Source organism: Anoplopoma fimbria, chromosome 9 (assembly GCF_027596085.1).
Source record: "Anoplopoma fimbria isolate UVic2021 breed Golden Eagle Sablefish chromosome 9, Afim_UVic_2022, whole genome shotgun sequence".
NCBI lineage: Eukaryota > Metazoa > Chordata > Actinopteri > Perciformes > Anoplopomatidae > Anoplopoma > Anoplopoma fimbria.
The window spans coordinates 3264183-3289536 of NC_072457.1; the positions used below are offsets into that span (position 1 = coordinate 3264183).

At 41.2% G+C, this 25354-nt stretch overlaps 1 protein-coding gene across 1 annotated transcript; it reads left to right on the top strand.

The window, feature by feature from the left end:
- Positions 1–673: 673 nt before the first annotated feature.
- Positions 674–12409, top strand: lcor (ligand dependent nuclear receptor corepressor). Its single transcript, XM_054603716.1, is given in 4 exon segments — positions 674–803; positions 999–1130; positions 5611–5701; positions 11275–12409. Coding segments are annotated over 4 exon segments (1488 nt in total).
- Positions 12410–25354: the final 12945 nt, after the last annotated feature.

Here is a 25354-nt window from a genome sequence, read left to right on the forward strand (position 1 = left end):
ATGACTAATTTTGCACGACAGAACAAAACAAAAAGAGACAAAAATTTCGCCGATACAAAACAGAGAAAAGAAACAAAACACTAAAACGTGAGACGCTAGAAACACAAGAGTATTTAGCATTCATGTTTGATCAATAATTACATGGTTGATGATTAGTTTTGTCAATGGACTGATCAATTTTCTGTCCTCAGCACTACTGGTATCGTGGATTGTTATGAAAACTACAACGTACATCCTCATGTGTATATTCCATGGTTTTAAGACAAATCGTGGCTGAACCGTCATGTTTAAATTAATCCGACAGACAATTTTCTTCTAGTTACAAAGTGCTCAAAGTGAGAGTGGAACCAAAAGGGAATGCTGGGAGAAGGTATGAAAAGCTCCAGCGGCGGGATGGCAGGCGATAATCTGCGGTTGCACACAGATATCATGGTGCTTTCACTGTGGTCGATAGGCCGGATTAAGTGCTGCTTCTGAGTGATTTTAGGATTACTTCAGCATAGCATCAGGATTACATTTTTTCAGGATGATGAACATTGCAATGGCTGAAGGAAATTCTTGGACGACGGGATTTGCTGACATGTTTGTCCCTCTGTTTCCTTTTGTTTTCTTTCCTTCTCTAGACCTCCCAAGTTTCTCAGAACCTCACATTCCTCTAGTGGCTCGTGAGATCATGCAGCGAATGATCCGCCAGTTCGCTGCCGAATATACCTCAAAAACTACTCAGGACGACTCGCCCCCGCCCAACGGCGCCATGAAGGACCAAAGCCTGCCGAGAGCGGCGTCTCTGCTGGCGGCCCCGTGCTCCCCGCCGGGGCCCCACGCCGCGCCAAGCTCCCCTCAATCGTCTGCCTCCTCCTCCTCCTCTTCCTCCTCCTCCTCCTCCCCCCCGTCCCCGACCCCGGGGCCTGGCCTCAGCCCCATCTCCGCCGCCGCTGCCGCTTGCAACCAGAGCAGCAACGGCGTGGGGGCCAGTAACGGTGGAGGAGGTGGAGGAGGAGGAGGAGGAGGTACGGCTGCTGCCTCTGCACAGAATCCCGTCCTCAGCAAGCTTCTCATGACCGACCAGGACGGCCCGCTGGACCTCTCCGTCAAAAAGAGCGAGGCCGACCCAGACCCCAGCCAGCAGGGTGAGAGCAACCACACACACATTCAGGTTTTTTGTCACTTATGAGGACACCATGTTGACTTCCATTAATTGGTCCTACCCGAACAAAAGAAGATCTAACCCAACACATGAGGTTCTAACCTTGAAGCTAAGGGCAGACACCACAATGCCATTAATACAGTTATGCACACATGCACACACACAAGGCGGCAACCTGGGGTTCTGCCGAGTGAAGCTAATGCTGAAGTGTCTTAAAACCTGCATTCTCTCTACTGACCAGCAGGGGGCGACTCCTCTGGTTGTATAGAAGTCTATGAGAAAATGACTCTACTTCTCTCTTGATTTATTCCCTCAGTAAACATTGTAAACATGAGTTTATGGTCTCAATCTCTAGTTTCAAGTCTTCTTCAATACAGCATGATGTTCATTTAGTAAATGATGCTCCATTTAGAGTCAAATAGACCATAAAGCAGGGGATGCTTTAGGGCGGGGCTTACTGTGATTGACAGGTCTCTGCCGCTACCAGAGACGTATACGGCGTCTCTACTTCACTCCTCCACATTCCAAATATGGTAAATTCTGTTCATTGAAAAAACAATGAGACCAATAATCCAAGATGGCGACGGCAAAATCGCCAAAATCAAGGCTCCATAATGTCAGTCCACAAACCAATGGGTGACGTCACCATGACTACGTCCACTTCTTATACACAGTCTATGACACACACACACACACACACACACACACACACACACACACACACACACACACACACACACACACACACACACACACACACACACACACACACACACACACACACAGGAGCGTTTCAACAGCATTGTATCATCTGAGTTAAAGTATTTGTACATTTTGCTTGGTAATAATTTCACATTTCTTTCATGTTTTTCTTCTTTTTTTTTTTATTATCACATTTGCAAAATTCCGCAGGAAAGATTTCCCCTATTAAGGTTTAGACAGAGTTAGTGTTTGTTTCAAGGTTAATCGTGGCATTGAATCTGAAAAGGTATTTTACTGGTGTTTTTGAGCAAATGTCGATGAATGACTATACCGTGTTTTTTATCTCCTTGACAGCGATCGTTTGTTAACAATGTCAGGGCGAAGAAACATTTTTTATCATCTGATGGTTAACTAATGACAGACAGATGAACCAGACTCTCAGATTCCCGTTCTACACGCAGAGACTCGTCACATTCATATTCATGAACAGATCACTGAAAAGCCATCATCTTTTTTGGGGATTGAGCCTTTGCAGCATTGAGCTCTGAAATGAAGCTCTGGGCTCAAATCTACGTTTAATCAAACTAAACCAGCAGGGGGTGGGCCCTTCTCGTCCTCTGAACAGGCTGCAGGGTTAAAGCGACAGCTCGTTGTTTTAACCCCCCAACCGCAGTGTGACCGGTCACCCTCTTTTAATACCAGCTTTTTGGAATCTGCTTACAGTAAGCCTCCTTAATTTTAACAACAACAAAAAAAAAACGATTTAGGCACGTGCATCCACTGCATGTCCACATTATCTCTGTCTGACACACGTACACCTTTTAGATGAATTCTGACTCCGATTATCCTCAAAGCTGGATCATACAAACATGCATGCACTTCCAAATTACAGAGCACATGTCATTTTAAGAAAAGTTTAATGCCTCACCAATCAAACGTCGTGATCAAATGACATGTGATGAACCCACAGAAAAATCTGAAATGCTCTTTTTTTTTGCCTCTTCAAGCTCATAGCTTTGGTGTAAAGGCACGTTTACTGTATGGTTCAGTCTAAACCCTCAATGGGAAATAAAAGAATGAGTGAAAATGGAGACTGATTTTCATGTTGACACGGAGGAAGTGAATTTATCCGTGTTCACAAATTCTACTGAGCAACATCACTTCACAACGAAATACGACCTAAACCTTCAGTTCATGAAATCAGAATTGAGGAAAGTTGTTGAGACAGTTTAGTCCTTTAACTCTTTAATTCTGTAACGTAGAGAGTTCATATTACAACCACCAACGTTTTATGAGAAAACAAGCATGCTAATGTAGATTTAGATGCCAATTTACATATCCATTAGCCCAGAGACGAACCTCATTAGTGTAATTTAGTTGTGGATTTTGGAGCAAAAATGTTGTGAACACACATGGTGTTCGGTTCCTAGTTATCAACTTTTCACATGTGTGTTATTGACGTACATTCATGGTACCATTAACAAGACCAGATTGATCTATTTTTGTCCCCTTGGGGCTTTACAGTTACTCTGTTTTTCCATTTCAATACATCCTCATGTTTTCTATTTTGTCCGAATAAACAACATAAAAGCGGCGGCAGCCCCGAGTCCTGTGCTCATATATCATACCATATATATAAATAAATAAATAAATAAATATATATATATATATAAATATATATATATATATATAAAATAAATATATATATATATATATATATATAAATATATATATATATATATAAATATATATATATATAAAATAATATATATATAAATATATATATATATAAATAACTATATACATATATATAAATAAATAAATATATACATATATAAATAAATATATATATATAAATATATAAATATATATATATGTACCAGTAGAACACAGAGCTCGATTACAGAGATGAACTTATAGGTACATGTTTGCATTTCTGTGTGAGTGTGCAGTATTGTTTTTAATGTAAGGCTTTCAGAAAAGCAACAAGAGAATATATTAGATAAATTTATGTTTTATCCATATCCTTTCATACAGTGAGACGGCACATCCTTAAAAACCTGGAGTGGTTTGAAACCGCTCTCTGATAATAAAAGGAAAAAGTCCAGAAATACATTAAATGAGATGTCTGTGGAAATAACGTCAAAATCACAGTCTGAGTCTAGAATTAATGAGGCGGATATTGTAATGATGATGTATCTTTTTCATGTGTGGTGACCTGATATCTCCGACAAACATATTCACAAATAAACTGAGATTTCACACACAGCATGTCGCCATATTTCCCAGACTTAATTGCTAAAGTGTCACAGACAGTCCACCTGTTCTGAAGCACACAGAATATACACAAACATTATATCTCAGGTTTTTTTTTTTTTTGGTCATCTAAGCAACAAAATAAGAAAAAAACCGACTCAGTTAATTCAGTCGTTTTCACATAAAAACACATGATTATCAGAACTATGCTTCTCGTTTCCTTTCTCCTCTGGTTCGTTCCTTCACTAATTTGAGTGTTGTTTTAAAAAGTAAATAAAAAACAAACAAACAAACAAACAGGCACCTTCTATCCCTTATTAATTAATAAAGAAAAAATGAACATATAGAATAATTGCGAATATCTTGAACTGCTCAGGTAAATCAACTCTTGATTGGGATCCAGATCATTGTTATTGTTGTATGAGAAGGCATGGGATGCTGCTGGTGTGAAATCCAAGGAAACAATTTAAAAAAGATGTGAAAATATCATAAGGAATGTGGCACGAAGTATCAGACATGATAAACTATTGGCATGATGTTTTGTCCCCAAACACTGACCATTTGATACTGTTCTTCAATGGAAACAACAACATAAAGGTCTTTGCCATTCACGGCACCTCAAGCTGAAAATGGACTGTATTCAAAAAAAGGTCATTTTTATAAGAATATTTCTGAAAGACATATGTTACATCGTCTAAAGATGACATTGATCTGCGATCTTTAACATTAACTCAACCTTATCGCTGTTAAAAGGATGAATAAAAAGCTCATTCATGAAGTCATGAATATATGGAATACATTTCCTAGCATTGACTTTCCAAGGTACACTCTTAGAATGAGAAATAAGAATAGAAGTTATTCTTCTGGGAATAATTAGGTTAAATTAACGGATTCAATTTGTGACTATATTGATACAACTTTAGCTTTTTGATCATTTAAAGGGAGATCTATTAGCAGAAATGGAAATAAATATTCATAACTAGGTCTTTATTATTATTATATAATTGTTTCAAACTAAGAATCGTTGTGTTTCCGTTAGCTTAGAATGAGCCCTTCATATATACGTAGTGAGCGGGTCCTCTTTATGGAGTCAACCATGTTGCACCACCATGATTCTACACAATTCTACACACTGCTCCTTTAATGCTATACAGTCAAGTTTCCATCGCAAATTCAAGTAGAATTTACCAGAAAAATCGGCAAAAGAAAATGAAAAATGTATGCCTGTTTCCATCCGTTATCGTTCTGCAAATATTAGAGCCATTTCTTGTTGCACTTTATCAAATTTTTATATGATTTTGCAAATGTACATGAAAGCTGCTGGACAGAAATAAACTCTAACTTTCTTTTGGTTTTTTTCAAAAGACTCTTGATAAACTCAATAATCTCCTTTTACATTTTACAGATTTTTTGTGTGATCTTTGGCTCTTCAAAGCAGTAATGTTTAGAATAGGATTGGAGCTCAGATGTGTTAAATCTTTCTTCCTGTGTGTGTTTATCCTCAGACGGCGTCCTGGACCTCTCCACCAAGAAGAACCAGAGTGCAGGGAACCACAAAACCTTCCCCGGCTTCTCCCCTGAGCCCGGGGTCAAAGGGTAAGCTAACAGAATTAGTCAAACTGGCCTCTGTTAGCCGAGCCACGCAGTCACGTGCCTAAAAAACAACACCGGAGAGGCTGCGGTGTTTCTGAAGGAGCTTTCAGGAAAAAGAGCACTCGTCTGTCTAACACTAAATGCTGTCTGGAGGTTCGGCCCGAGGGGATAAATGTCATACTCAGATTGGTATACAGATGGCAAACCGCAGTCAAGCTGAGAAAAGATTAATTTCACAAGACGATGACAACCGTCACCGGCAGATTAGTTCAAGTTGTCGGATGAATCTTCCCCCTGCATGTCCATGTAGCGATCATTCAGATTGAACCAAAGACGGTTCCCTACCGGGGGGTTCCTGAACCTTAAGGTAGTGAACTTAACCTGAGATGTCTCACTAAGATCTGCCCTTGGTATGCAAAAAGTTTCGGGTCATTGCATTAGGGCTGATGCAATAACCGCAACTGGTGAAAAGTGTCTATTCTGCAATTATCGCGGCATGTTTAAGAGTTGAAAAATGCTCAACTTTGTGTAGAACGCTGCGCTGGTCATTGCTACTTTTTTTAACTCAGCCGTCCAATCACAATGGAGGAGGTGGCGGGACAAATACCACAAAGGCCGAACCTTAAATCTAGGATATATATCTGTTTGCTAAACAACAACAGCAACGGAGGAGAAAGCAGTTTGGCAGTACCATCGGGGTGAACTGGCAGCTCTCCAGCTACCAGTCTGCACTCTGTACTTGGTTCATGTGGGGACTTGAACCACCGGCCCTCAGGTTCCCCCATGGATTGACCTTCTGCCTGCCGACCTCCTGCGAATATTCTGTATCATAGCAACCAGAAGCAACCAAAGCCCCTCAGCTGAAAAAAGACACTGTGCCTTATTGCCCCTGTTTTTTGCATTTAACAATAACTAAGTATTTAATACTTTTTCATTTCAAAAGCAAAAGTATACCTAATTATAGCCGAACAATAAAGCTCATCTATATCGCACAAAAATCTGGATAAATTAAGTAATTTGCAAAAAAAAAAAAAAAAAATTCAAAGAAAAAGGTTACAATATCCCTTAATGCATTGTTTGATATTATCATTATCACTGCAGGAGAAATTCCTTCATCGGGACAGCCCTGCCACTGTGTTTCTGTTATTTATTCAGAAGACATGATGCAAGATGCTCTCTGTCCGTGAAGCTGTGTGTTTGTGTTTGTGGTGCTTTCAAGTGCTGTTGTCAAGCTGTGACACATGGCTCTTAGGTTGTAAAACTCGGTCGCATAAAAATAAACAGGATTAAATCAATTTTTTTTTTTACCTCCTCCATTAAACGTGGTATTCAAGTCTCTGAAATCTGACGATGTAGCATTATAGCAAATGAGTGCATCACGGCCATCGACAGCAAGCAGCAAATTACAGCACAACCGCAGAGCAGCTGGCCAAAGACTTGAAACCAGACGGGAGGAATGATACAAAAAGCACCAGTGAGATTGTAAAACATTTTTCATTAATGATGCACAGGGCGCGAATAAAACCTCCAACAGAAGGACAATGCACTACATTCGTAAGCTTTGTGTTCATAAAAACGCAATATATATTTATCTTCATACTTCATACTAGTGGTGCAGCGGATCATAAAACTCACGGTTCGGAACGGATCACCGATCGGATCAGCACAGAATAAAAAAAAGGGAGCAAATACCACTTTTCGATACAGATTGCAGATCATTGATCCATATTGACAGATACAGATCCCTTTGTTGTCAGATTATAGCAGATGGTCTACAAAACTCCTGACTATTTTTTTTTGCCACGGTCCAAATAACAGTTTCAACCTCTCTGAGGTTAGTAAACCATCAATAATTCAAATTGTTATCTTTTAATGTTGTTATAGTAATTAATAGTTTTTTTTTTCTTCATATAAAACACACAATTCATATGATAAGGAAGTAAAATATTGTACTTTTATTGATTAAAACAAATCTTGTCATTAGTTGTTTTAATGATGTATTATAAGCGTCTTAGAGTTATAATTCATCTCTAATTATGCCTGAATGCATCATAATGTAACTGAACTGAACCTCCGTACGTTAGCGGTGCTGCAAACGTTACTAGCTCTCCTCCTGTTGATTTAAACATAGATTGGTTGTTTACAAAAGTAACAATATCAGAAACCAGCGACTAGAAAAGCATAAACGCTGATGTCCTGATCTCATATTTTACTGAATATTGGCGGAAAACGATAATCAGTGAAACTTATTTTCCCGCTGTGAGGGTTAAACCGTACGGCTCACGGATCGACAGCGGTCTGTTACACCACTACATCCCAACGTCGCCATCCTCGAGCGAGCCCTGCCAACGCCTCCCACCTTTCATCTCATAATCATCTCTTTTACGTATCGGTTCCGCTCTCACCTGATCAATACCGCGGCTACCATTGCTCCCGTGGCAACGCTGCACCTACCTCTGTACAACTATTTATAATTCAGACCCCATCCTCGTCCGCCCCTCCGGCCTGAAGTGAGAGTTCAATGGCAATATGTGTCAAACCCATTTCGGAGGCTTTGATTGCTCTGTTTTTCTTCGCCTCCGTGTCAGCGAGTTTATCGACAAACCTGCAGCGCGATCATTTATTGATGAATGTGAACTCTGCCTCGAAGTCATGTTTGAATCGGTAGCCATCATACTCGATTTCTTGCATCATGAGGGAATAAACAATCAACGCTAATCGCAGGCTGCCATTTCCAGGAATACTTTTGATCCGTAGGTCAAAGATGGATTAGTGGAGGTTCGATACACAGAGCAGCCCGGGTTGTGGTGAAGGATGTGGGCATGGAAAAAAACCTGCGCCCACCATGTGGCAGTGAATACACCTCCAATCGCTCTGTGAACTGTGATTGGAGAAGCGTTGCATTGACATAACGGTTAACACGAGTCCCGAGCGGCCGCTGCACGAGTGGTTCTTCCTGGTGAAACAGAGAGATATACAAGCTACCAAACAAAGCTAGCGTGTACCACACTTGTTTTGGATATTTCTGGTCTATTACACTTACGTAACTCTTTACAGATCAACTTTGACCTGCTATATTTGGGGTATTTGTGAGTAAATGACTTTCCTGTCCAATGAGGGATTATCACCAACATTTTTGGTGGCCAATTTTGATTTTACCCCCCTAAAAAAAGAGTTTTGGTACTTGACCAATCAAACAGTTTGCAAACAAGCAGTTTGGCTCATGTTTGTGGATATGTTGGACCTTTTTTGGTATGATCTGCCCATTTTCCTTAGCAGTTAGGTTACTAACTGCACTATCTGATAGAAATGATGGCCAATAGTATGAAACAAGGATCCAAGTGGTAATAGACCTGCAGTGAAGGATAATTGTTAACAGTTAGTTATTGAACATAGTGTATCAGTAAAGGAGGTTTTGCAAAAATGAAAAAGGGATTGCAATATTTTACTGGTTGGCATCACCAAGTCAAGCAGGGTGACGTCAACAAACCAACAATTGACTTAATAATCATGCTCGCCAAACCCTGTTTCTACAGAACACAAGATTTCTGTTTTTACTCCAACACAACAGGATTCTGCCTGCTGACACCCATCAGGTAAAGCTTGTGATGTATATTAGAGGAGAGGACTAAAAGCAAAAAATAAAGCCCCCCCCAGGACGGGACTCTATCTGCTGCCTGAGGGTCCTAAGGCCCCAAAGGTCCTAAGGCCCCGGGCCTCACCGGTAGACTCTAATGATCAGGTCATGTAATATTATCTACAGGAGGGGGTGGAGCCTGTAGTCCCTCCACCGGTAACATCAATACATCTTTGATCAGGTTACCTGGCATTTGATTTTAAACTATTTTCTGATCACAGTTGTGTGAAAACCTCCCAAAAAAAATCATCTTTTTGTCGGTTTGTACATTATTTTATTATTATGTACAGTACCAGTCAAAAGTTTGGACACACCTTCTCATTCAATGGTTTTTCTACATTGTAGATTAATATTGAAGACATCCAAACTATGAAGGAACACATATGGAATTATGTGGTAAACAAACAAATGCTCAACAAACCAGAATATGTTTTATATTTTACATTCTTCAAAGTAGTTGAATGAGAAGGTGTGAACAAACTTTTGACTGGTACTGTACTTTCTTTTTTAAATTAAAAAACATTACTGTAATTCCGATTTTTTTCTGTTATTAAGTGGGTTGGTCAAAGGAAACGTAGGAGCTACAAACCCAAAAAACAATAGTTTTGGTTTAAGATGTCCATGATGGTCTTCATGCTGTTTCAGAGAATTTTACGGAAATACGAAGAACACTGTTATTCAGTTGATGGCTTCAAAAATGAAACGATTTAAAATATAAAAATCTAACTAAATAACATCTTGGCTGCAGGATGAAAAACATTCAATACTCAGGATACACAGTTTATATACCCAGGTTCTGAAACCATCTCTCAACCCATCTCATTGGAGATCCCCCTCTGTTGTGTTTATTCTTTGCGTTCTTTATATTTTCACTGCATTGTCTTCAACTAGCCGGAGACCGCCCGCTGTGGTAATCTGTCTCAAATCCCCTGCTGAGGACTCCCACATCGCACAGCCAGTCGCACTGTAGCTCACCAGACTACGTCTCTAATGGAGAGACACAGTGTTTCCCTCAAGTTTATCCTCCCCAGTGTCCATCTGCTGACTTGACAAGCCATTTCCTGGTATTATGAACCTAAGGGAGTACTTTTAAAGAGCTTTTCCTCTGTTGCTATAGTTACTCAGCAGTAGGAAAAGTGGCTGCAGCAGTTCAATGTGAGGCACCTTGCATGCAAGCGCATGTTTCTTGATGATTTTACAGAAATTTGAAACATTGAAATGTGAGCTGCTGGTAGACCAGTGCTTGCAAGCAAGAACACATACTGTTTTGTTCATCCAACATGGGGCAATTCAAGAAACTTTATTTAAAATGTCAATAATCATCAGGTAAAACACAGAGGTTAGATCTTTTGGCTTGGGACCCATAAAAGCAATTTTGTCAAAGAATGCACGTGTTTTGGTGTTTTCAGTTTTGAACAGTTGAATCCAGAAGGGATGTTGTCTTTTTAGATTGTTATATTTAAAAAATAGCCAGTACGTGATGTTTTATTATGAGAGTAACAACTTGTTTGCAGCGGTTTTGTCAAATTGTAAGCCTACTTATATTCTGCACGCATAAAAGGGAAAGACTGATGTGCAAGACTTTTATTTGCAGAATTTTTTGAGATATCCACTAATTTCACTATCAAACAAGGACAATTAAGAAAACTTCTTTACTGCTATATTTTGTAAACATAAAAAATTAAAAGCTATTGACAGTATGTTCTGTGGTTTATCTCAATATGTTTCTGGCAAAAGACACTGCTGTTGAGTTCCTTAAAAGGTAACTTATTAGTGTTTAAGTTAATATGTTTTTGTTTAGAATTGATGTAGTGGGTAAAAGGTGAATAGAGATTATGATCCAAACTGCAATATGCATCAAACCCTGGTCTCAACAATCAGTTTCATCTTATAACCAGATACCGGACGCTGTTCCTAACTTTCTTTTTCCTCCATTCAGACATTCTATCAAAGCTGAACAAACCCTGCCAGAGGTGGACGAGGACGGCCTGCTGCAGAGAAGCTTGCAGGACGGACTGAGGGAGAACTATGTCAACTCCAACTCCTTCAAGCCGCCGTTGGCCCGCTCGCTGCGTATCAAGGAAGAGCTCCTCAGCCAGAAGCATCGCCTCCTGAGCCAGCCTGCTGCTCTTTCGTTGGCTAATCTAGAGTCGGCCGGCTTGCTCAATCATGCGCAGTCCTACTCCTTGCTCGGCCAGAAGGGCTCTTCCTCTTTCTGGGGGAGCAAGGCCCACCTCGAAGGCCTGATGAAGCTAAAGCAGGCCAGTGGAGCTCTGAGCGGGGCCCTCAGCGACCTCAAAGACCTGCCTACATTCCTGGAGAATCACCACAACCACCACGGAGCCTTCTCCTTCAAAAGTTCCCTCCACCATCACTACCACAATCAGGTCTCCAAGGCCCAACACCGCCACAATGAGGGCAAGAGGGACCAGGGTCACTCACCTCCTGTCGACCTAAAGATCCCTCAAGTTCGGGGTATGGATCTCTCTTGGGACTCCCATGCTGCTGAGCTGTACGGCTACGGCGCCATGGGGGTCGGTGCGGAGAACAACCTGAACCGGAAGCTGAGAGCCATCCTGCCCAAGCAGAACCGCCGGGGAGGAAGCCTTGGAAGCCTGCTGGATGGGGCAGCCGACTACTGGAGCTCTGACTTGGACCACTCCGGCTCCGGGCCAGCGTACTCCACCTCCGACGCGGAAGGGGACCCAAACTCCAAGCAACCGAGGAAGAAGAGGGGCCGCTATCGCCAGTACAACACCGAGATCCTGGAGGAGGCCATAACGGTAGTGATGAACGGGAAGATGAGTGTGTCCAAGGCTCAGAACATGTACGGGATCCCGCACAGCACCCTGGAGTACAAGGTCAAGGAGCGCTTGGGAACCCTGAAGAACCCCCCAAAGAAGAAGCTCAAGCTGATGATGAAGATGGAAGCAGGAGGCCAGGATTTTCCCCTCGCGGAGTCAGAGAACACGCCGACCGCAACCCCGCGAGACGACGGCCCGCCACTGGCAGCCGGCGAGCTCAAGGACAATGTAAAAGAGGAGATTGATGACAATTTCAAACCAATCGACTAAACGACTTACACATGTAAACCTCAGTCAAATGACGTACTTAATTTGAAAACGGATGGGGCTTTATTTGTGCCAATTTACTTTGCAGTATCTGGGTGAGCACAAATGCAGGGATAATATGAGGAGGATTCTTAAAACAAACTGGAGATAAACAACTAAACGGATGGTTTTTTTAAACAAGCGATGCCGTTTAGGCGTTTGTTTAGCTTTTATATCCAGGGGCTTAACAAATGCAGCTAAAGACATTCGTTAAATGACAATTAATGAAATTTCCATAAGCATGCTGATAATCCCAAGCCCCCAAAACCCCGATCCCCCTCTTTTCTGAACTTGATATACTGAACCACTGCTGCTTATAAATGCAGTTTGGGCTTTGGACCATTCCAATTTGAGGGAACAAATGAGGGGAAGATTGAAAATTAACTCCTTAATCTGACAAATTAGTCCCTTTACTGGTCCCCTCTCTCACCGAGTACTAGCTGAAAATTGGTAAGTGAACTGTCTATTACATTTGAAGCCAACTGTAAGGTTTAATCATACCATTGGTATTCCTCTCCAGGGTTCTGAATCAAAACCCATTCTCCTATTGCCAGGTAGCCATGACGCTTTAACTGCAAACCTTTCTTTCCTCCTGAAGAAATTCTGTTAATCTCTGTGCGGACGAAAGCAACATTAACCCGTCCTTTTTGAATGAGAAAAGACACACGAGTCATTCAGGGATGCATGTTTGTGAGTTTCGTGGACACTACTGACTTCTATAATCGACTTCTTTTCCTCTATCTTTTAATCTTTTTCATTTGGTTTGTTTTGCTTTCTTTTGCACTACACTTTTTGGGTCTGGCGCTTACAGACCAGGTTACCTCGGCATTGTTGCCCTTGCATCATGCACTTATTATGGTCTGTCTCTTAAGCCCAGTCGCAACCTCGTAACGGGTCGGAGGTGCACCTCGCCTGCGTATGCTGATCCATAATCAGATCCAAGAAGGCTCTAAAACCCTCTTTTTTTTGCCAAGAGACAAGTTTAGGATTATTCTGATTATGGATCAGCTGTTTTTAAGGCGGAATGCTACCTCATGGACCTCCATCAGTGTCTCACTGCTGATCCTGGAAAGCTCAAGTCGCCTTCAGGTTGCCCTCCAAACGGTGACCAAAGTGAGCTCATCCCCTTTATGGAAATCTTTGACTGGATGAAGGCCTTTTAGGATCAGAATGTGAAACTCTGCTGCTATCCAGTTGATTATCTAGCTCCTGTACAAGGCTTTAGCTAGCCTATGCTAATGAGATTTAGCTAACAACAACACATTGCTGATGTTTTTGGTTTATTCCGTATTTTTTTTTTTTTTTTTTTTAGTTTTAAAAGAAATGATTCGCCCTCAGACCTCAAAGACAGTTTTAACGGCAGTTTACTACAACAATGTGCATTTATAGAGGGGTGTTCATCTGGGGATGGTGGGCGGGCAATATGCAGTGGGGAGGGGTAGTTAATAGAAGCGAGGGAAAAGCAGATTTAATATATTATAAATTATTACGACTGATGATTCAAAAGCCAATCCGTGATTCTGGATGATTTCTTTTCTCCTCATTTTTTTAACTCAGGGTTACTGAGACAGATGACGTGGGTTTCAAATATGGTAATTTCCTGTTGGACCTATAGTAGACGGACAGGAGGACAAGACACGCCTCTCACTAATGCTTTGTCCAGACCTGCTAATGAATCACGATAAAGAACAGGACAAAAACATTGGGTTTGGGGATCGAAACTTATGGCGCTGAACTCCTACGATGGCACTTTTCAAAAGTAAGCGAAAAACACAAGTGAGAAAGAAAGCGGTTCGAGGTTATGCATGTAGTGTAGCTCTTTCTCTGGGTGATTACGGAGCAGGGAGCGATCAGGAGGGCAGAGCGATGGAAGAAAAAAAGCTTTAGTGTGTGAAGACTTTCAAAAAGGCTGCAGCTTGGACCCAAACTACTCTTTCAGTTTTCCTCGATTACCTCCAAGATTAAAAAAACAAACAAAAAAAGACAAAAAAAAGGAGAAAAGAAATGGTCGACAGCTTGAACAAGTTGAGTTTTGTGTAGTGTCGTCTCGGTGTTGTCCCTCCCCCTCGCCACTGAAGCACCAGGGATAGAAAAAAAACAAACTATCATCCCGTTTTACCATGTGGGGAAAGAATATCCCTCACAAGACACAAGTGGAAAGAAACAAACTGCTCTTTTGGTATTTTCCATGAAGGAAAAGATTGAAGGAGATGTCAAAAGCCTTTTTATTGGTTGTCATGTTTTTTTTTTGTGCTCTGTGGTAAATGTTGCTCTTCGCTCCTAAACACTGCCTGGTGCTCACCCAGCCTGTGAGAACTGTACCTCTCTGTCCAGATGAAATGATGATGATGATGATGATGATGATGATGATGATGATTCACTCCTTTTTTAAATGTATTGTACATTTTATTTATTTTATTTTCTTTTTTTTTCTTGGATTATTCTCTTTTAAAAGAATGGCATGCACCACTATTTTTGGCTGATTTTGGGGTCGGGGTTAATTGAATATTATGAATATTATTAATCATTATGTTGAGATTTCTAAATTAGAAACTAAATTAGAATTAGAATCTTAATTTCCCCCTCCTGTGGTTATTGGTTTATCCACTTTAAGCTTAGTAGCTCCCGTGGCTTGATTGGCAGGTATGCAGGGCCAATTGGAAGAGCTCTAGAAAAGACCCCTTGGACAACTATATGTCCCAGGGGTCATCATGCATAAAATGCGTCCAACACTTTGACAATGCCCAGCATTTGAAGTGTCTAAAAGGTTGCTGTGCGCGTTGAGTCTGACCCAGCGAAGGACAATGCACTGATCCGATAGTCAGATAGTCAAAACTGAAGCCCCAAACTGATGCTACAGCACTCGTTTTGAACGCGCCTCTTATAAAAAGGCATAGTAGCTTCTCACTTTGCCAGCTGTAAATACAGTTGGATATTACTTAGCGTACAATTTGTCCTCTAAAAAATAAAACAAAAACAGAACAAAAGCCACTTTTCCTATTTAAAAATATTTATGTGTAGAAATAGTATAATTGGCACTTAATGCACAGGTTTGCATGGATAAACTCCAACAGCACTTATTCCGAATTCCCCTGAGAGGGGCGATTCCTCAAGGGCCAAACTATCTGTGTTTAATTTAATTTGAATCTATGAATACTTTACAAAACAATTAATTACTCTCACCTTCAAGCAATTCTTGATCTCTACTGAACGTTTGGCTTTAACTAAAAATTTGCCATTGCTTTTTGAGAATTTGGGTAATTTTAAAAGTCTCATTTTCAGCCTGCTCTTATCTACTGAGGTGCATGCCATTTTAAAAAAGGTATATATTTATTTCATTTGATTTATTTTTTTTTTATTATTGTTTATAGTCATGTGGTTAACGGCTCCCCCTGTCCGAAAAAGTCCTCCTTCTTGCAACTGAGTCTCACTGCTGTTTTAAAAAAGAAACCTCATACCATATTATATACTTAAGAGAACAGTATATATCTATTTATATACATATATATTAACAAATACTCACATAATGAATGTAGTGAACAGAAATGAATATCTCAAAACTTACAAAACCGGAACAGTCATCTGCCAAAAAAACCAAAAGATGGCACCGTCGGTTCATTTTCAACAGACTAATTTTAGCTTTTTTTTTTTTTTTTTTAAGTTTCACTTTTACGCTGCTTGCATTGGAAATGCAGTTCGTTTTCTGACGCGGGCGTGCGACAGTAGCCTTCAGTACTGTAAATGTCTCAGGATCGAGCCAACGGGATGGGCAGCAATATTTGTCAGTCGGAAAATGGCGCAGACTTAACTACCTGTACTAGATGTAATTTATAATCGTATATATATAAACTATATGTCGGCTTGGTCAGCAGAGACCGAGTGCTATACCTCAATCTCAGAATAATGACTCCTTTCTGTGCCTCGTACTTGTATGTATACCTTACCTGGGAGCCTGGCGAAGGGATAGCCGATACTCTGGGAAATATAGTATCCTCCGCTGTTTCTTTTATTATCTGTTTCGTTTTTTTCTTTTCTTAGTTTCGCCTCCCTCTTGCGAAGGGAGGAGGGAGACGCTTCAAGTGTCTGACTGACCAATATTTGCCACCCTACCTCCTTTCAGGTATTTCAGGCAACAAAAAACCTTATAGTTATATAAAGAGCAACAGATTGAGGAAAAAGAAATCGACCACAGGGACTACACAGCTGTTCCGGTTCTTAGCACTGGATGGGGTTGGTATGAGAGGGCTGCAAACCTCTCATGTCTTCCTCTAAAAGTTAAAACATTTTGGGATTCAGTCGTCTGGTTTCACCCTGGAGGCGCTAAGTCCCACCCTGGTCTGAGAAAGAACACGGTGTTTTTGTTCACAGAGGGGCTTTTCTTTTTCTTTTATTGTTTATTGTGTGTTTTTTAGGTGTAATATAACTCCAGGTTGAAACTTGACAGTTACATTTTTTTGGGGCTTTTTATTTTTATTTTTTTTCTCACACCCGGATAAATCAGAGACCCAGAGGGGAGATTGGGGGACAGGTGGACAAGTTAACCTTCCTTTATCTGCTGTCTTGTAAAAGAAAAATATATCCAAAAATCTTTTACACTTCATTCCAAAAAAAACAAACCAACCACCACACACACACAGAAATGTACCTTTATATGATATATTTATATGCTATATACTTATGAATATATAGGTTTTTATTTTTGCTGTTTTTTGCATCTTCAGGTAAGCAAATCGATTTTTCTCTTTTCAGGTTGTTTTTTTTTTTATTTAATTTCTTTTTTTTTTTTTCTTCTGAGTGAAAGACTGTCAAAAAACGTGAAGAAGAAAAAAAATAATGTCGAACAACAACTACTGTAACCTCACTTAGTAGACGCCACATGACGTGCCATTTGGTTTGAGGATGGTGCGTCATGCTGCGCGCTACCAGGAAAGAAAGACCCACAATGTATATGATTGCCATGCTCCTCTCTGCTGAGAGGTGTTCTTCTGTTTCTTTTTCTGTCACGCTGCATATCTGGTTGTCATTTATACCTCAGGTCCGACCACTTCAAAGCAGCTGATTGTACATGAGAAACACACACAAACACACACACACACACACACACACACACACACAAAGAAGAATCAGGATTTTTAGTACGGCTCGTTTCCACATTTTTAGATGTAACTGACGGAAGCAGTTTTTGAATAATTGTCGTTTCTTGTTGTTCGTACTGTTATTCTGATGGCATATATTTTTTTCTTTGTTTTCTTACAACAACAAAAACATTATTTAAAAGCCAGAAACCAGGTTTTCTGTGAATACGTCGCTGTATTCCCTCTAGCACATACAGCCGTGGAAGAGCAGAACGCACACATGGCAACACACACTCTCTCCCTCCTCATCAGGTAGCCACACTTTGTGTGGGCGGGTTATACGTATAATTATGAAGCTGGGAGTCTGCCGGTTCTCTTTTAGAAGCAGGTGGGTGTTTTTTTTTTTTGTCCACAGCCTGCAGAACATCAGCCCTGCTGGCTGATTTTTGATCTGGCACACTGGGACTCTGCAGGCACTGCCTCTGTGAAAATCACTTTGTTTTGTTTGTTGCTTTTTAACAAAGGCTGCTTTTCTTCTTGTAAATCAACCTACAAATCGCTCTGTTAAAGGAAAAATCCTCCCTTCAGAGTTGTTGTGTTCCATGCTACCAGTCTGTGATGTTGAGAGCATTCCTGCAGTTATTTTGTTGACGCATGCCGTTAAGAGGCCTCTGTGTATTTGAGCTACCAGTGTGGGGGGAAAAATGTCTATCTGCTTAAAAGCACAACATTTATATTTAAATTATACCTCAATGAAGATTTAAATCTTGAGAAACTAACGGGTTTACAGTTTATTATACGTCCTTTTGACAGTACATAGTTGTATCCACATTTAGGAAATCTGTTTAAAGGGGACATTATCTTTATTTCCTAGTTTGAAGGATGAAAACAAAAGATTTTACAGATAAGAAAAAGTGAGCAGTGCTCCCATGTTGTGTATTGTGGCTGCATTGCATGCTGGTCCACCGATATGAGAAATTGAATTCTCAGGGTACAAAATAGATGCAGGAATGCAAAGAACATCGTCAGTAGCTCAATACTTTGGGTCTGGTTGGCAGTCCAGGATCTTATTTTTCAGTAAATAGTCCAGGACTTGGTTTAAATCCTTGTCTGTGAAACTATCGGTTGTTCTTTTGGATGGATTTTTCTTTTAACAGCATATTCAAGTGTCTCTCTCTCCCTCTCTCTCTCTCTCTCTTGCAACAATATCCATCTTGCTCAGAGTGCAGTTTTAAAAGATAATAATCACCACACATCTACTGACAGATACAATTTACCACATGTGTCATAAGCTCCGCCATTCTGTTGTTTTTTCCCCCCTCAGACATTTGTCAAAGCGGCGCTAACCGATCTGTTAAAATGTGCGTCTCGGGAGTGTGATGCCAAGTGCTGTAAATGTCAAAGCATTTGTGGAGATGTGACAAGCGGTGGCTCGGCAGCAGCCTGGCTTTTGAAAGCGGAGCCGAGTACAACTAACAAAAAGGCCAGACACGCCTCTGGAACGATGCCCTTCTGCAGCGATCGACACAACGGACGCCTTCTCTCCGTTTCAAAGAAAAACGCAGGGAATGCGGAGAAAAACGCAAATTTTGGAACCAGTGTAGAAATTTGACTCCAAATTAAAAAGACTTCACAAGATCAGAATATTGATAAATACACCTTGAATTAGCCGTCTAACAACGTATAAACCGATATGAAAGCGTGTGCTTTGAAAAATAAGGAACATCAACACATTTACAGCCAGATTTTGAACTCTTCAAACTCTTTAATTAGCTGGTTTCCCTACTTTGACATTATTAAGAGCTGTTGATTTCCAAACCCCAACCGTGGCTCATTAATCTACCACACGAACCAACAATTAATTTACGTACTTCCGTTCAATCTGATGGTGGCGCCAGGATTAAATGATTATATCTTTGTTGTTCTTTTAATCAGCGGAATCAAGAGTGCCTTTTGAAGACTCTAATCACGATCTCAAATCATTTAAGGGTCGGTTTCTTAAATCACTAACGATCCAACCGCCCCGGATGAAAGAACAACAAACTCCTGTCGAAGTAAAAATGTCAAATTTGTCGGCTTAAATTCCCAGCCAATCCCCCCAAGTGATTATGTTTTACTGTGGAAGGCTTGCAGCAGACATTTTCTCGCACTGGCTGTTTCTCGCCTCCGACGAGCCCCGCGGCGGATGGCGTGCGTCTCGCCCCTCCGCCTCGGCAGACAGCCTCCTTGCAGATGGCAGTCGGATAGACGCGGCAGTCTGAGGAGGTGGATGGGAAGTGCGCTGGGATGAAATCTAAGTGAAGTACTGCAGAATAAAGGCTGCTGAAGGTCGCCATCCCCACCCCCACGCCGCGGTGAAACAGCAGGCTTTTTAAATGGAGCGATGCTGAAATTCACTTCACAAACCAAATGTTACTTTGGAAGGAAAAAAAATAAATAACTAAAGTGCCACGGTTGCTCTGAAACTCCACTTAATAGAAAGAAAGAAAAAAAAAAGATTAGTAGGGACAAAATATCACAACTGATGAAAATCTGATCAACATTCTCTGCGATAGACCTCATTGCGTTTCATGAGGTGCCCTTGTGTGTTGCCATGACAATCTTGCAGCATTGTTCCCGTGTGGAGGTGTGTCTGGCCCTTAAGAGCCACCCACATGGACCAGCTGGTCTCTGTTGCTCTGAAGTCAAATCCAACCCTGCAAACACTGGTTTATCTCCTGCGTTCGCTCTCGAGCGTCGAGGCTTCGGGTTGAGTTTTGCTCCCGACGTTGTTTCTTCAGGATTTGTCACAAGACATGGTTTTACAAAAGATTTGTCCAACATTGGAGAACAAATATTTACCACAGAAGGTCCGATATCCTTTTTCCTCGTGTCCTCATTCCCTTTGTTACACTTAGAGCAAATCTCTTTCCTAGTCCTGCTCTCACATGCAAGCTTCCTCCCTGCTCATCTCTGTTGTTTCTGCTATCTCAGTTTGTCTCGTGGACTCGCCTGTAGGGATCTTTTCAGGATTCCAACGGTTTCAGGAGTCAAATCCGTTAGTTTGAAAACAAAAGCAGAGTCTGTTGTTGCCAGTAAAGTAACCATTACAGGCATTTCTAGACCTTGTAAACTTTTGAGGTCGGGTTCGGATGATTCGAAAAAGGTTTTTTGATGGAAGTTAATCGCCTCATAGAGTTAGCGGGATGATTTGTCGGGCTTCCCACTGGCGGTCTACTCAACGGAGTGTCCTCTGATTGTTTGCCGACCATGGCAATCTCCTCGTCTTGTTATTCCTCTCAGAAATGTGTCAGATCTTGATTGTCCTGTCACTCAGAAGTGTGAAGTTTCTGGGGAAAAGATGCGCCGTGATTCCGCTGCACCGCCATTCAACGGGGCGAGAGCCGGGGCCACGCGTCTCCTTCCACACCTTCCACACCTCCTTCCAAAACGTTGATTTTATTGTCACTTTCTTTGATGAAAAGTCATAAACCCACCCTCCCTTCCTTCCTTCCTTCCTTCCTCTGCCTTTCACCTTCGCGCCCTAACTATTCATCCTCTCAGCATCCATGAAACAGTGGAGCGTGAGCACCTTTGGGGCTGACGGGCGACTCGTTTATCCCAGGAGAGATGGGGTGTTGCCGGGCAGCCCCGGGTCCTTCACCTCTCGTCAGACCTTTCTATAAACCTCACTGCCGCCTCTTGGGATTGAACACACGACCCAGAGGCCTCTGAATACGGTCTTCCCCTTTTCTTTTCTCTTTTGCTTTCTCTTTTATGTTTTCACAGAGGCTTTGCCACGATCTCCTCTGATGAGGAACTTGCAGATTTAGAGTCAGGGCTTGAAGTTATTTCAGGAACAAGGCAGGGGGGTCATTATCTTCTGCAATATTGAAGAAAAAGAAAAACACCAACACACAACATACATGCAGTATATGTTTGGCAGTCGGTTAATATTTCAGCCTTAGTGAAAATTTCATGAGCTCTCTCCACTAAAGAGACTCAATATTTGAAAGGTTTGGCCGTTAATGTTGTATGATGTCTCTGATCTCGTTTTGATGTTTCAGGGTTACAGGCTCAGGCTTGACTTTTATAGTTTCTGTGTTTTAAAAATGGAAAAAGAACTAAAAAATATTAATAATCTTCTAATGAGCGGGCGGGGGGGGTTGTTTTGTTATAATTGCCAGTGCATTGCTGTGATCCTCTTGTAGCTTCTTTTTGCGGTCTTTGGAGTCATGACGTCTTCTACATTTGAACTTCGGTGTCTTTGGCGACCATGTACCTTCGTCTTATAGTTGTGAAGTCTACACTACATGCATACAAACACACCAGTCAGTGTATTTATAGTCGAGCTGAGGAGCAACACTGGCTTATGGGCACGATCGATAGTCGGGTCAGACAGACCGGCACTCGATGAGCGGATATCAGAGTTCAGTCCTCAGCCAGGAAGTTTGGCAGCACAGACGATGAAATGGCATGCAGATGATTCCCACTGCCAACACTACTCAGAAACTCTCTTAAGGAAAACCTCAAACTCATCTGGCACAGGTCGACTCATGAAAGCCAGAACAACAACTCTTAAAAAGGGTCTTTAAAAAAAAAAAGCCTTTTTCTTATTCTTTTCTTTACGTTATTTTCAGCCAAATACTTTTTTCAGTGCTTTATAAAAAACAGCAAGGATTGTAAATATAACTCTTAGCAGGGGAGGCTCACGCAGAGCTCACTTAACGGTCCACCTCGTTGGTCCTCTGGAAACTCTGGACAGTTGCCTTCCCGAATGGCAAAAATGAAGGAGAGCTACTCGCAAACAAAACCAAGTGAGCGCTTTGACTTAATCTGCGTTGGGGAAAGTAACGCCGAGCGTTTGTTCTTTCTTTCGGTCTTTGATAATGTTTTCCATCTTGGTGTTTTCCTCGGTGTGCAAAAATATAAAAGGAGAAGAAGAGAAAAAAAAAACTAAAAAAAAAAAAAAAAAAAAAAAAAAAAACTTACAACACAGAATACCTCAGAAAAAGAAATCCATGTAACCTTGACAACCTCCACATATTGTCAGATCCTGACCATCGACACTCGTCTCCTGGGCACTTTGTCTTTGTTTCCCCTCCTGCTTCTTTTGCCATGCAGTGCGTAGCGCCCAGTGGAGGTCTGATAGCTTTTTGTTACCGCTGTGGTTTCACACCCTCATGTGTATTCAGCCCTTTTTTTGATTTGTGAACATTCTTGGTCTCAAACCCTTTGCAGCCCACCACGCGTTCCTCTTTTAAAGGACGAAGACGCGGTTGTTTTTCGAGACGATTTGATGCAACGCAAAGCTGGGAAAGATCCACCGAAGATACTCTTTAAAAGTCTTTTCAAAAAGATTGTGTTGCATCAAAAAGAAAGTGGAACTCTTGAAACCACACGTTGTTCCTTTCTCCATACCTCTTTATCGACTTATCTACTCTTTATCGTTGTTAAAAAACTGAATGTAAAAAAAAAAAAAAAGGCAAACACAACTAACCTCTAATTTAACTATACATATTTAAGAATAAGAAATACTCTATATGTGCACATAGATATACCTATACAACCCCAACAGACACAAACACAATGCATATGTATATACAAATCTCTAATGTCATATACTTTTATCTTGGAAACAAAAAGGAAGAGGATGAGCCTTTTCCATTAATGATTCAGGGAAACAGTTCAGAAGTCCAGTGCAGTACGTTCGGTGAAAATCACTCCCGCTCCGTCGCTTCTAGTGTTCGTTTTTCTTACTCCGTTCTTACTCGTTATCTCCCCCCATGATGTAGCATAGGGCGAAGGGGCAGTGGCGACTTCAGTTGTTTTTGTTAACCGAAGGAAAAAAGTAGTGGAACTAGGAAATAGTGTAGTTGTAGTCTTTTTTTGAGCCCGATTCTGTGAAAACGGGGAGGGGGGGAGGGGGTGGATGTTTGATTTTTTTTTCCTAAAGTGGACACTGTAAAGACGGTATATTTATGAAGATGACCTGGATGTGAGTCACATTTTGGGGGAGGGTTGTAGGGTTTGTTGGTGTGGGTGGGGGAGGGGTTCTTCAGGTTAGTTGTATATAGAACTGCTTTACCCATCAGCCCTTGCCTGTCTTTTTCACAGGTGAGGTGGATCTGTATATTGAAGGCACTGAGGTGGAACGCTTTGTGTGTTTTTAAGTCGAGAAAAAGTGAAGACTGTTTTAAATGAAGGAAAGCGGGGGGGGGTGTTTAGGTTCTCGCATCTCCCCTGAGCTTTGCTGGGACCGACGGACGGTTTTGTCTACGTTGACCCTCTCAATATTTTTGCATGCTGGTGTACATACTCTTCCCCCCCCATGTATCAGTCATTTTGCTCCAAGGGGCTGGTGAATCCAAAAGTGTTCTTTTGGATGTGGTCCGCGGGAACAGATTCTGATGTTTTTGAATATGAAATATTGCCCCTTAAGAAAGAATAAAAAAAGTACCTTTCCTAAGAAGAAGAAGAAGGAGGAGGAGCACCTAAGGTGTTTGTTTGTCACTGCAACAGCTTTTCGTAGTGGTTTTTTGGCTAAAGCTCTTTTTCAATCATTTGATTTGTCCTTGTGTAAAGTAAAAAGAGTACGAGTGTGAATCTGTGTGGCTGCGTAAGAAACAATGAGAGAAAGCTCGATCTTTTTCTTCAACCATATTCTAGTCTCAGAGCTGTTTTGGTTTTTTTTAGGAACATGAATCTACGTGTGCTCTTATGGCAACTCGATGGATCAGTGTAGACGTTTGAAGAACTTACAGCCCCGCAGAACATTACCCACACACCCTCAGGGACCCTCAACAACACTGCTCTCGCTCTTATTCAGGTACTTAATCGACACCGAGTTTTAGCAGTGATCGACCTTAACTATGGTTTATTTATGTAAGCCTGTTCCTATGAAGACAAGAAAAAGTTACACCTCGAAAATCTTAAAATGATCAGAAACAGTTTTCTTCTAATCCTCACCCTTTAGAGTTTTTGTTATTTTCTTTTATTCTCATGACATTACTTTTACTTTTTTAAACTCTGGATAGTTTCAGCATCTTATGAATGTCGATCTTCTCAGTTCAGGACGGCCGAGTCTTTGTGACTCGAGTCAAAGCACCAAACGTAACGATGACTTACACCGAGCTAACCTCTTAAAAACAAACGTTTCCTACAAATGCACAAAACAGTGGTTTGGCTTTTGAAATAGTCTTTTTTTAAAGCCTCCACAATCGCTCACACAGTATGTCGGTTTATGTTCAGGTATCCGTCTGGTTTCAGCGCTAAGTCTTTTTCTCTCCGTCGCTAATGGAGTTACACGCAACACGGACCAATGTGACGGGTCCGCCTTCAGTTCTTCGTACGCTTCAGGGAAAAACTTAGGAAGCCTCTCTCACCGCAAGTGGAAAAAAAACAGGAAAATTTGTGATGGGACCTGCAGAACTATGAAGGAACAGGGAGAGTCAAACCGGAGCAGGAAGATCTGCTTTTCAGTCTTCAGTGAAATCGTTTGTTCTTTGACTTCTTCTTTTTAGACACCCGCTCTTGTCTGCTGTGATTGGTTGAACACCTCTGCAGCATGTTGCTAAGTTTGTGTCGGAAGTCTCCTGTAGACTTCAGAGTGTATTTCACTAAGAACTAGTCATGCAAAAGCAGTTATTTATCGGCCCGGTCGGGACAACGGGAGTTTATATTGCCTAAATGATGTACCTCTTTGCAACAATCAAAATCAGTGACGTTTGGCGAGAACCGTGTAAAGACACTTGAGTTGTAATTCATGTTGTAAGGACTCTTAAGATTGCTTTTAACATTCCCGGTGTTGGTTTTTTTTTTTTTTTGGTAGTGACCTGATTTTGTTGCGATAGTC